This window comes from Pristis pectinata, chromosome 20, assembly GCF_009764475.1.
Source record: "Pristis pectinata isolate sPriPec2 chromosome 20, sPriPec2.1.pri, whole genome shotgun sequence".
Classification (NCBI taxonomy): Eukaryota; Metazoa; Chordata; class Chondrichthyes; order Rhinopristiformes; family Pristidae; genus Pristis; species Pristis pectinata.
This window is the reverse complement of record NC_067424.1, coordinates 1,585,924-1,599,126: the sequence shown is the minus strand read 5'-3', so window position 1 is coordinate 1,599,126 and position 13,203 is coordinate 1,585,924. Positions and strand designations below refer to the sequence as shown.

The 13,203-nt window shown below is 41.9% G+C and overlaps 1 protein-coding gene across 1 annotated transcript in view; it reads left to right on the top strand.

The window, feature by feature from the left end:
* Nucleotides 1-13,203, top strand: part of LOC127581010 (sushi, von Willebrand factor type A, EGF and pentraxin domain-containing protein 1-like) — a 67,713-nt gene that overhangs the window by 15,136 nt on the left and 39,374 nt on the right. The window contains exons 6-10 of the mRNA XM_052035068.1: nt 469-651; nt 2,317-2,502; nt 7,650-7,832; nt 10,396-10,578; nt 12,355-12,451. Coding sequence (XP_051891028.1) covers nt 469-651; nt 2,317-2,502; nt 7,650-7,832; nt 10,396-10,578; nt 12,355-12,451 — 832 coding nt within the window. The remainder of the gene's footprint in view (nt 1-468; nt 652-2,316; nt 2,503-7,649; nt 7,833-10,395; nt 10,579-12,354; nt 12,452-13,203) is intronic.

Genomic DNA, 13,203 nt, shown 5'->3' with positions numbered 1-13,203 from the left:
CTAGTGCGATAAGATGGACTCTTGATCTCACAATCTACCTCATTATGACCTTGCACCTTATTGTCTGCCTGCACTGCACTTTCTCTGTAGCTGTGACACTTTACTCTGCATTCTGTTATTGTTTTCCCTTGTACTACCTCAATGCACTGATGTGATGAAATGATCTGTACGGATGGCAGGCAAAACAAAGTTTTTCACTGTACCTCAGTACATGTGACAATAATAAAATAATTTACCAATTTACTGCCTCTGCTACTTTAAGTCAAATTGCCTCACCCAATCAGGGTTATTTTTGTTCTGTCCATCCCTCCCTATCTTTTCTGCTACTGAAAACTAATTTGTTTTCTCTCTTTCCCAGTTCTGATGAAAGGTTCCAGCCCTGAAACATCAACTGTTTCTCTCTCCACAGATGCTGCCTGACCTGCCGTGTTATGTGCTGGAGACTGATGCTTTGATTTGTTTTGGTAGCTGTTCTGTGTCATCCTCCCGACTTGCCAGCGAATGGACGGATAGAGGCAGGATTTGGTCCCACGTACACGTTAGGGGAGACCATCAGCTACGGCTGTGCTGAAGGGTTTCAACTGGTTGGCAAGAGTGAAATAGAATGTAGAGAAAACAATACATTTGTACCAGGACCCCCCTCCTGCAAACGTGAGTATCCATTTTATGAGCTGAGGTTAACAATTAAAGGATGTACTTTAATTACTTAAATACTTTTCCCTCACATCTGAAAATCATTTAATAGAGTTGAAGAACTGTTATGATTCCTTTATAGAGCAATTCATTCCCCCATTGTCACTGAAAGTTATTGTCTCTCTCAAGGGCTGATCAAATCCCCTTTTAGAAGCCCGTGTTTCCATTCTCCCTAGAATGCATTGAGTTCTGGATTGTAACTACTCTTCCCATTTGTAAAACAAAACACTTTTATCCTCCTTGCATTTTTTGACCAGAAATGTAATTGTCTACTCCCTGGTCCTTGAACAATCAATGAATGTGGATGGTGTCCTTCTCTTTACCCCCACCTAAAGCAGTTATAATTTCTTAGCAGTACAAAGGAGAGTAGGATAGACGCTGGTAGGTGATAGGTGGAATCAGATGGGGAGGGGATGGTCGGTAAATGAAACTAATTGGGGGGTGGGGGTGGGACTGACCATCAAGTATCCATCTGTACTAATCCCGTCTGCTAAGAGCTGGTACAGCTTTCTTCCTCTGCAGACTGCACCAGAATTAACATGGGAATAGCAGCATGACAAAAGACTAAAGTCCAAATGACAAAGCAAAATACTTTGGATAAAACAGAAAATGCTGGAAGTACTCAGCAGGTCAGGCAGCGTCTTCATGGAGAGAAGCAGAATTAATGTTTCTGGTCAAGGACCTGTCATCAGAATTTGTAGACAATTAAAATATTATGGAGCAGCAAAAGTAATCATCTCCAGCCCATTCTCCACGTTTTCATTGACCTGGAAGAAGGCCTTAAAAAGCCCAAAGTGCTTTGTTTGTCCGTGTTCCACAACAGCCCTGTGGAACTGGATAGTACATTGTCTGTTTTGTAAGTAGGCCTGTTGATGGCACACCACAATGTATTTATTACATTTTGACATCTATTAGAGTGCTGAAATTTTGGAATGATGAGAAGATCTTGTTCTATTACATGGTGTGTGAGTAAAAATCAAGTGCGGAGTGGGAACTGGCCAGTTAGAAAACCTTGACCATTCCTTCCACATATAATTGATAATCTATAATGTAATGCAATCACAATTTAAACCGGGTGAGAACAGTGTATGAGCCCGATCAAGCCCCATACCCCAGTGGGTGAGGAGCAGCCAGCTCATTCAGCAACTTTGTGTCATAGCTGGAGCCTGGAAATATTTTTATTTTCTCTCCATGTGTGCACTTGCTGTTCAAAACCTTCAATCATACAGACCTGTCTGATCACATTGTTAACACCTCATGACATGTTGCAATGGTTATTTGAGCTTTTGAAAAGTTGTTTATATCAAATGAGAATTGATGGGCCTGTGAGACAGAATACGTTGTAGGGCTACAGGGAAATAAGGGAAATGGGACTGATGAGGTAGCTTTCTCGGAAGTCTATGAGCCACCTCCTTTTGTGTCATGATGAATAAGTAATGTGGGAGAGAGACCTGTTGACCTGTCGGCAGGTATCGGTTGTACGAAAGAACAATCGAGCTATCCATTCTCCTGTCTCTCCCCGAAGTCTACTGTGCTTCTGAACTGAGTGGTTTTCATCCCTGAAGCTAATGTTTACCTCTTATGTATTTTTCAAAGCATTAATTATATTTAATTTGTCCGTAGCTGTCACATGTGCTGACCTTCCATCGATTAGTAATGGACTAGCTCCATCGCCGCCCTACGGACACCACTGGGAATATGGAATGGTTGCCAAATACTCTTGCAGTGCAGGCTATTCATTAATTGGTGCAAACAGACTTGTTTGTACAAAGGCCGGGGAATGGAACAACACACCACCAACATGCAAAGGTATAATACTGCAGTTTTAAAGCTTGCTGACTACAAATTAACTTGTGGATGTCCAGAAACTGCCCCCAAGTGGTAGTTCCATAAATCTTGCCACTTAATCTTGTGCTTGAGAGAGATCCTGATTAGACAATTAGGAAGTGGTTATGAAAAATTATAAATGTGTTAAGTAATTTATGTTCGTTATTGCAACAAGGATGGAAGCCAGTTAGACAATCAAGTCCATGCTGTTCCCTGGTAGAGCAGTCCTATCACGATCATTTCCAAATGACTTATTTTTTCTTCACACGTCCTTTTTTGCGACTTACCTACGTGAAGGGTATTCTACGGTAGCCAATTAACGTACCAACATGTATTGCAATGTGGGATGAAATACAGAGCAATTCTGGGTAATTGCAGGAGAACTTGCCAACTCCACTCAGGCAGCAGCTGAGCTGTGAGGCAGCAGTGCCAACTACTGAGCCACTGTGCTACCCCATTGATCATGTCAAAGTCAAGTTTATTGTCGTACACACAGGTGCAATGAAATACTTATTGCAGCAGCATTACAGGCGCATAGCATCATGTAAGCAGCATTCACAAGAAAAAACATACATTGAACATAAATTATACACAATTTTTACAAGAAAGAACACAATTAGAACAAAAAAAACAAAGTCCATTTTAATGCAAAGTGACCAAAGTGTCATAGTGTTGCTAAACTGCAGTGATCAGGGTTGTGCCGGTTGGTTCAAGAACCGAATGGCTGAAGGGAAGTAGTTGTTCCTGAGCCTGGTGGTGTGGGATTTAGGCTTCTGTACCTCCTGCCCGATGGGAGCTGCGAGAAGATAGCACAGACTGGGTGGTGGGGACCTTTAATGATCCCACTCAAGCACTGCAATGCTATAGCACATATTTGCTTCATTTGCATTAGAATTAGCTTTACTATCACTGACTTACATGGCATGAAATGTGTTGTTTTGTGGCAGCAGTACAGTGCAAAGACATAAAATTACTATAAATTACAAAATAAATAGTGCAAAAAAAAAGGAATAACGAGGTAGTGTTCTTGGGTTCATGGACTGTTCTGAAATCTGATGGCAGAGGGGAAGAAGCTGTTCCTGAAACGTTGAGTGTGGGTCTTCAGGCTCCTGTACCTCCTCCCCGATGGTAGTAACATGAAGAGGGCATGTCCTGGATGGTGAGGGTCCTTAGTGATGGATGCCGCCTTCTTGAGGCACGACATCTTGAAGATGTCCTCGATGGTGGGGAGGGTTGTGCTCGTGATGAAGCTGGCTGAGTCTACAACCCTCTGCAGCCTCTTCCGATCCTGCGCATTGGAGCCTCCATATCAGGTGGTGATGCAACCAGTCAGAATTCTCGTCACTGTACGTGTAGAAACTTGCAGGAGTCTTTGGTGACGTGCCGAATCTCCTCAAACTCCTAACGAAGTAGAGCCGCTGGCGTTGGCTAGATGTGTTGCAGGTCACTTCCTAGTTTCTTTTAGAACTGTAAGAGAGGGTTTGTAAAGCTGCTTTACTGTGACATTTAGCAACAGGGTAGTAGTGAAGTGCAGCAGTTTCTGAATCGCCAGTGCTCATGTGAATTAAACTGAACAGCATGCAAGCTGCTAATGAAGCAATTCTTTGATTTCAGTGGTTCATCTCCCACGTACAGCCAAAATGCGGTCACTCAGATTGGATTAGAAGATTTATGTTTAAGATATTATGGTCTGCAAAGCCACATAATCGAACTGGGGAAGAGAAATGGCAAAACATATTTTGTTTGATTATCTTGTAGGCTGCAGTCTGTGGCTGAAGTGTTTTTTGAAGATTAAAGCTGTTTTATTTTGCCAAGTGTCAACCTTCACAGACAAGCTTGTTGGTTTGAACTGTTGTGTGAGTGTTCTCTGAAAGCAGAGGCTATATCACATCAAAGTCAAATAGATATATCAATGGAAAATGATTTGTCACACACTAATTTAGGAAAGATTTATCTTGCTTGAATAGATTTACCATCATTGTACAACGTGTCAATTGGGTCAAAGTTCAACTCAATAACCATTGTCATCGGTAATGGCGTACCAAGTAATAGTGTTACGGATTAGGTTACTATTTGGTGAATGTCCCTTTAAAATATAGTACAATAGAGCAGTGTGTGTGTGCGGTGTCATCACGACAGCAAGAAGATGACAATGTGCTGACGGTTTTTGCTCAGAGTCAGAGAGAGGGAGAGAAAGAGAGAGAGACACTAACTGCTGGTCTCTGTATCAATGGATGAAGAACAATAACTGTGTCCGTCACTACAATCCACGTATGGATTATTGGAGCAATCCAGTGGAGTCCACTTCGTCGTTAACCTGTAGAGGGAAGCAGGTATTTGTGTGAACAGCCATGTGTCGAATGCCTTTCGGGGTGGCAAATACTTCAGAACAAAGCAATGGAGATCATCAGTGATTGAGGTGTCGTATGGGTTCCATCGTGGAACATTCAGATTTCGTAAATTCTCTCTATATTCCCTCTACATTTTCTCTTCAGCCAACGGAGGTTTTGCAAAAGCCTTTGCTCACGTTTCACCTTATGACTTGCTGAACTGAACTTTGAGACTTATTCCTGGACTTGGAGTTTGGGAATTTGCCACACACACACTTCGAGTTTAGTTTTGGGGGTTAATGTTTAATATCTAACATTTTTACTTTTCTTATTATCATAAGTAGTTATTAATAAAATAATTTCTAACACTTATACATGACTTGGTGTGTTTCTTTTGTTGCTGGTACGTAACAATAGACTGATCAAATCAGAAAGTGAGTCCTGAATTCTAAACTAAAAATAAATTAGGGGCTGACATTTTGTCAGCTTGTGCCTGGGCATTTTGATTAGTTCGTTATATTGCCTTAAACTTGGCAGCCCAGATTTTCCAGTAATGACGGTGATGGAACTACCAACATGTGCTGTCATTATATTGTGAAATGGCAATAACTTTGTGATTTTTCTGCACTTATGGTTGATCTAGACATTCTGGAGCTGCTATCAATTGGAGACTTATCCAACCATAGTTACTGGATAAGTCTAGAATTGACACAACATTAAGCGCTTTGTAAACTAGTTCATTGTAAGATGCCCTAAAAGAGGCACAGGTGGTTTCACAATAGTACTGCCTTTAACATAGTAAAATTTCCAAGGATGTTGTGTCGCTTAAGAAGTATTAGGACAGGTGATCAAAACTTGATTGGAAAAGTAGGTTAAGAGAGCATTGTAAGGGGAAAACAGGTTTTAGAGAGGGTGTTCGAGAGCTTAGGATCTTGCCATTGAAGGCTTGACCCTCAGTGCTCTAGTGATTAATTTGGGAATGAATAAGAGCCCTGGTATTGGAGGTTTGCAGATACCTCGACGACTGGAGGAAATTACACAGGCTGGGAGGGTGGGCAATGAAAGAATCTGAAAACGAGGAAGAGAAAACAGAAACGGCTGCAAACACTCAGCAGGTCAGGCAGCATCTGTACAAAGAGAACCAATTAACGTTTCAGGTCTGGGACCCTTCATCAGAACTGGGAACAAGAAGAAACAAGTTAGTTTTAGGTAGCAGGGAGGGATGGGTAGAACAAAGGGAATATCCCTGATAGGGTGAGACCAAATGCGTTAATGTGACAGTTATGTAGCGTTGAAGATCAGGTTAAAGTTTCATTGGGTAACCATAAGGCTGTGCAACACACCCAACAGCTCAGACTATACAGAAGGAAAGAAAATCTGAACTAAACAATGACAGACAGAAATACCTAGTTTTGATATTGATAGAAAAGAAGTCTGTTACCAAAAGGTTGGAGGATTCGCTAAAGGCTGCAGTGTGTCCAGATGGAAGATGAGATGTTGTTTCTCAAACTTGTGTTGGGCCTCGGCGCAGGACAGAGAGGTCAGAGTGGTGTGGGATGTTGAATTAAACTGGCAGGCAATGGGAAGCTCAGCATCACACCGGCGGACTGAATGCCAATGCTCTGCAAAGCGATCACTCGATTAACATTTAGTTTAAGGAACAACGCCTTGTCTGTGGGCACATTGCAGCCTTCCAGATCAATATCAAATTCTCTAACTTTGGGTAACTTTGAGCACAGGAGGTTAAGAGGGGACATGATTGAGGTATATAAAATTATGAGTGATGTAGATAGGGTGGACTGTAGCAAACATTTCCTCTTATCAAAGGTGAATAAAACTATACGACAAAGATTTAGTGTAAGGGGTAAGAAATTTAGGTGGGGTCTGAGGGGGACTTCTTCACCTGAAGAGTGGTGAGTACCTGGAATACACTGCCAGAGGGAGTGGTGGAAGCAGAGTCGCTGACAGCATTTAGGAAGTGTCCAGATGATCACTTGAATCACCCAGACAGAGAGGGCTGTGGGATGGGTGCTAGAAGGTGGGATTAATATTGGATGGGTGCCCATTGGTTGGCGTGGATGTGGTGGGCTGAATGGGCTGTTTCCATGCTTTGGGACTCTGAGAATGTGCAAACTCTACACAGACAGCACAGGAGATCGGAGGTCACTGGAGGTGTGAGGCAGCTAGAGCTGTGGGGCTGCTACACTGTGTCCCCACCTGTGGAGGTAGGTATCTTGGTATACCAAGTCATAGTCAGCTTCACAAACCATCACTCAAGTCTAACATAAATGTATTGCAATTTTATCATGGATAATTCACAAATATAAGAGATTTTACAATGTATTTTAGTAATCATTTCACAATATTCCAGTTTTTTTTAAATCATCTGTATGTTTCTGTCTTTATTTATCACAATGTATAATGGTTAGAAAGTTAAGTAAAAACTATGCACTTCTTGGTAGTTGTTATTGAAAATTATTCAGTGTGATTGGTTCGTGGCATCATAGCCGGGCACCAGGAATCCTATGGCATTGACATCCTGCAAAGAAGGCATGGAAAAGGAGCATTCACAACCTAGATTCATTGGATCATCGCGTGATGCTCTCTTCAAAGAACAACACGTGATTCATTCTGGGATGATTTTTCAAAAAATGTATTTTATAATTTCCACAAATCCATTTTATAATGTTGGACTAGAAGGCACAATAATAGTCTGGTGTGTTGTAGATAAACATAGTGTCTGTATCCTCAGAATAGTCAGTTACCTGATGGAGATTAATGCTTGGATTTTTTTGTTAGCTGTTCTCTGCCAGCCTCCTGACTTGCCAGCTGATAGCCTAATAGAAGCAGGATTTGGTCCAACCTACACATATGGGGAGACCATCAGCTACAGCTGTGCTGAAGGTTTTCAAATGATCGGCAAGAGTGAAATAGAATGTAGAGAAAACAATACATTTGTACCAGGACCCCCCTCCTGTCTACGTGAGTATCCATTTCTTAAACTGAGGCTAACAACTAAAAGAACGGCTGATGTTATAAATATCTACAGTAAATTTTTCCTAGTCTTTAATCTGCTTTTTTAGAATTCTTATTCAGTTTTGAATTTTACAATTGAATTTCAGCCTTTTTAGTTCACTTAGAGTACTGGAAGGTTGTAAAGGATTCTTCCTAGACGCGAATGATGTAAGACATTCAGAGGTAGTGGGTGCATTGGTTAACATCTCATAAAATCCATAGGTTCTAGAACTGTTCCAACAAGCAAATGTAACCCCATTTTAAGAAAGTAGAGAGAGAGAAAATGGGGAGGTCTGGATCAGTTAGTTTGACGTCAGTAGTGGGGAAATGTGGGAGTGTATTACTACTGAAGTGGCAATAGGGCACTGAAAATAATAATAGCATCTGGCAGAGTCAGTGTGAAAGAAGGTCCAAACACTCATCAACTTAGTTTCCATATATATTTTGTTAGAGATCTTTGAGGTCGTAACTAACAGAATAGTAAGGAAACTAAGTTGATATGTGTTTGGACCTCTAGAACGCCTTCAGGAAGGTTATTAAGCAAAATTACATGGGATTAAGGGTATTGTTATGGACTGGGGTCAGGTATCAGACAGAATGCAGTGTGTAGAATAAATGGGTCATTTTCAGGTTGTGAGGCTGTGACCGGTGGGTGTCGCGGGGATCGGTGCTGCGCCTCAGCCGTTCACAGTCTACATCGATGATTTGAATGAGGGCCACGTGTAATATTTCCAGGCTTGGTGAGGCAGTGTGGGTTGAGGAGGATGCAGAGACATTCTGGCGATACAGACATATCGAGTGAATGGGTGAAGAGTTTTGGAAAATGAGGTCATCCACTTTGTTAGATGAATAGAAAGAATGAGTTTTTAATAAATGGTGAGAGATGGAAAGGTTTTGTTGTTCAGACAAACATGGGTGTCCTGTACATGAATCACGGAAAGTTAATATGCAGGTCCTATAAACAATTAGGAAGGCAAATGATGTATTGGCCTTTATGGCAAAAGATTTGAGTACGAGAGTAAGTATGTCTTACTGGAATTATGCAGACCCAGATTATATTCTGCAACACTATTTTCTGCATTCTGTTTCTCTTTTTCTCCCTCTGTGACTTGTGTAATCAGGATGCGTGGGACCCACGGTGATTGGCTGATAGGATCTAAAATTGGCTTGCCCATAGAAGACAGAGGGAGTGGTGCATGGGTCTGATTCAACAGAAGGATCTTGGGGTCCAGGTGCATGGCTCCCTAAAAGTGACCGCATAGGTTGATAAGGTGGTGAAGAAGGTGTACAGCATGCATGCCTTCATTAGTCGAGGCACTGAGTTCAAGAGCCAGGATGTTATGTTACAGTTTTATAAAACTCTGGTTAGGCCATGTTTAGAGTATTGCGTTCAATTCTGGTCACCTCATTACAGGAAGTATGTGGAGGCTTTGGAGAGGGTGCAGAGGAGGTTTACCACGATGCTGCCTGGTTTGGAGGACGTGCTATGAGGAGAGGTTGGACAAGCTGGGGTTGTTTTCTCTAGAGCAGGAGGCACTGAGGGGAGATTTGATAGAAGTTTATAAAATTATGCAAGCATAGATAGACAGCCAATATCTTTTTCCCAGGATTGAAATGCCTAGTACTAGAGGGCATGTATTTAAGGTGAGGGGGGAAGGTATAAAGGAGTTTTTTTACACAGAGAGTGATGGGGGCCTGGAATGTGCTACCCAGGGTGGTGGTGGAGGCAGACAGCTTAGGGGCGTTTAAGAGTCTCTTAGGTAGGCCTATGAATATGCAGAGAAGGGAGGGATATGGTTAATTGCAGGGAAGAGGAATTAGATTAACTAGGAGTCATTGGTTTAATTGGTTTGGTACAACATTGCGGGCTGAAGGGCCTGTCCTATGCTGTACTGTTCTATGATCTGTGTATGGCAAGTTCTGTCTGGATGGCACGGAAACAAAAGATTTTCACTGTATCTCGGTACATGTAACAATTGTAAATCAATACCAATACACGGCGCTTGGAATATTGTATAGGTCTGGCCTTCCTTAACTAAAGAAGCATGTATTTACAACAGAGGGAATGCAACAAAGGGTCACCAGATTGATTCCAGTGATGGCAGCTTTGTCGTATTAGGAGAGATTAAGCAGATTGCCTCTTCACTTCAAAGTTTGCTGGAACATAAGGTGATCTCACTGGAACAAACAAAATCCTTTAAGAGTAACTGCAGGGATAAAGTTTCCCCTATCTAGAACAGTCTCAAAATAAGGGGCCAGTAATTGGACTGAAGTGAGAAGAAATTTCTTCACCTGAGGGTAGTGAATCTTGGAATTCTGTACAAGAGAGGCTTAGTCACTAAGTACATGCAAGACAACTTGATAGATCTTTGGATATTAAGGGAATCAGGATATGGGGTAGCGTAGGAAAGTGGCACTGAGGTAAAGGTGAATGGTGGACCAGGCATAAGTTGAAAGGCCTGCTCCTGATTCTATTTCTTAAATTCTAAGCATAATTGATTGAAACTGATGCTTTGTTTTTTTTTGGTAGCTGTTCAATGTCATCGTCCTGAGCAGATAGCAAATGGCCAGATAGAGGCAGGATTTGGTCCCACCTACACATATGGGGAGACCATCAGCTACAGCTGTGCTGAAGGTTTTCAAATGATCGGCAAGAGTGAAATAGAATGTAGAGAAAACAATACATTTGTACCAGGACCCCCCTCCTGCAAATGTGAGTAACCATTTCTTGAAATGAGGATAGAATAAAAAGTAATGGATTAATTCAAATCTGTTGAAGTTATAACTGTCTGTAGTCTACTTTCCATTTGCCTTTGATGTGCTGATGTTTTGCTGCTTTTCATTTTAAGAAGTAAAGTGTGAGCTCTGAATGATTGTTAGGTTTGCATTGACTCTCCCTTGGGCTCCCAAGCCAGAAATAGAGATCGAATGGCTGGGTTTAATCTTGCCGCCTATGTTACACGTGTAGGTGATGGTGTTCCTGTGCAGGTTTGGTCTTTGTCCTTCTAGGTAATAGAGGTAAAAAGTTTGAGGAGTTATGTTTAAGAAGTGCCTTTGACCCAAAATGTCCATGCCATCCATCAAGTACCTAGCTATACTAATCCCATTTACCAACTCTTGGTCTGTAGCCTACTATGTTTTGGCAACTGAAGTGCTCATCCAGATTTTTCTTAAATGTTGTAAGAGTACTTGCCTCCACCTCTTTCCCAGGCAGTGTGTTCAAACTGCAACCACCTGTGTGAAAAAATTCTTCCTCAGATCCCCTCTAAACCTCTTATTCCACATCTTAAACCTACATCCTCTGGTCTTAAGCACCTCTGCCCTGGGGAAAAATTTCTTGTGATGTAAAATAAAAGCAGCAAATCCTGGAAATATGTAGCACATCAGGCTACAACTGTGGGAAGAAAAACATTTCAGGTCATTATCTTAGATTTCCAGCATCTGCAGTTTTTTAACTTATCTACCCTCTGCCTCTCATGATTTTGTACACATTTATCATGTCCCCTCTCAGCCTCCTCTGCTCCAAAAAGGTCAAATCCAGCTTATCCACTCAGTCCCCATAACTGAAACAGTCCATCCCAGGCAACATCCTGTGGATCTCCTCTGCACCTCCTTTAGTGCAATCATATCCTTCGTATAGTGTTACCGCACAATTTCTACCCATTATAGCTAAGTGCAACCAATGGTGAAGGAGTGAATATTTCATGCTGTTGAGAATAGGGTGTCTGTAAGCAGACTGCTTTGTCTTGGATGGTATTGAGCTTCTTGAATGTTGTTGAATCTGCACACATCAAGGCAAGTGGAGAGTATTTCATGCACTCCCGACGTGCTATGAAGATAGTTCAAAGTTTTGGCTTGTCAGGTGGTAAGTTAATCATTTGCAGGTTACCCAGCCTCTGACTTGCTCAAGTAGTCATGGGATTTATGTGGCTAGTCCAGTAGAATTTCTGGTCAGTGTTCATCTCAGGATGTTGAAAGTGGGTAGACCTGGTGATATCATTGAACACCAAGAGTAGATAGTTAAGACCCTTTGTTGTAAATGGTTGTTGTTGGCATGTAGGTAGTGCAGATGCTTCTTGTTACTGATGAATGTTCTGCTGCTTGAATATATAGACGTCATTATTTCAGGATCTCTGGATGGCACTGAGGCATATTATTTAGTGATGTGTAAATAGGAAGTTTGCTGAGCTTCTGTACAATTACTCTTTCCCGATTGTTACAAAGTACCAGAACTTAAAGGAGCCACAATTGTGTTTGGAGGCTGGTGGTGACAGTAGCTTTCAAGCATGAATGGGGAGGTGAGAGGCTGTCCCTGTTACTGTGTGTTATTGCACTGCTGAATTCAGTATTTCACTGTCAAAGTAGGTGGGATATCAAAATTGTCACTGCTGCAAAATTCATAACAATACAGTTCTGTCAATCCATTAAGAACCTATTGGGGATCCTGGTGTTTGTAACACCTTTCACTGTCTCCCCTTTTTCTGTGTAGTGAGGAACTGTGGTAATCCAGGAGAGATACCGAATGGATATTTTCAGGCACCAAATACTACTTTTGGAAGTAGAGCTACTTTTACTTGTAATGCAGGGTAAGTATTTGGTGAACCAGATGTCAATGGGCAAACTGATCTCAGTGAATCCCCTTCACAACTTTACGTGCTGAGAAATCATATTGGTCAGACTGCTGCTTCTTGCAGATTGCTGCTTTTGAGATCTTCCCCCTCTCTCATCTGCAAGCTGCTGGAGATGTTGAGGTCTGAAGGGCTTCTGGGATCTATGAGACTGCAGATCTTTCTCCTTAACCATTGAGATTGGGAAGGAACAGAGGAATGACAAGAAAGTAGTAGGGTTAATCTGAATCATGTCAAGTTCAGAAAGAGGAATAAAGGGAAACTGGAGAAAATGATGGATAGAAGTGACAAAAGGAGAACTTACAGCATGTATTTAAAAGCTGGATTTAGGGGCTTGAGTATAAGGAGAGATTGGATAGGCTGGGTCTGTTTTCCCTGGTGTGAAGGAGGCTGAGAGGTGATATGATAAAGGTATTTAAATAATGAGAGACGTAGATAGGGTAGATAGCCAGAGTCTGTTTCCCAATGTAGGGGTGGATAGCATTAAGAGGGCACAGGTTTAAGGTGAGAGGGAGGAGGTTTAAAGGGGACCTGAGGGGTACATTTTTCATACAAGGTGTAGTTGGTAACTGGAATGAGCTGCCAGAGGAGATGGTGGAGGCAGGAACAGTAATGACTTTAAGAGCCATCTGGACAGGTACTGAATGAGCAGGGCACAGAGGGATATGGAACTAACGCAGGCAAGTGAGATTAGTATAGATCGGCATGGT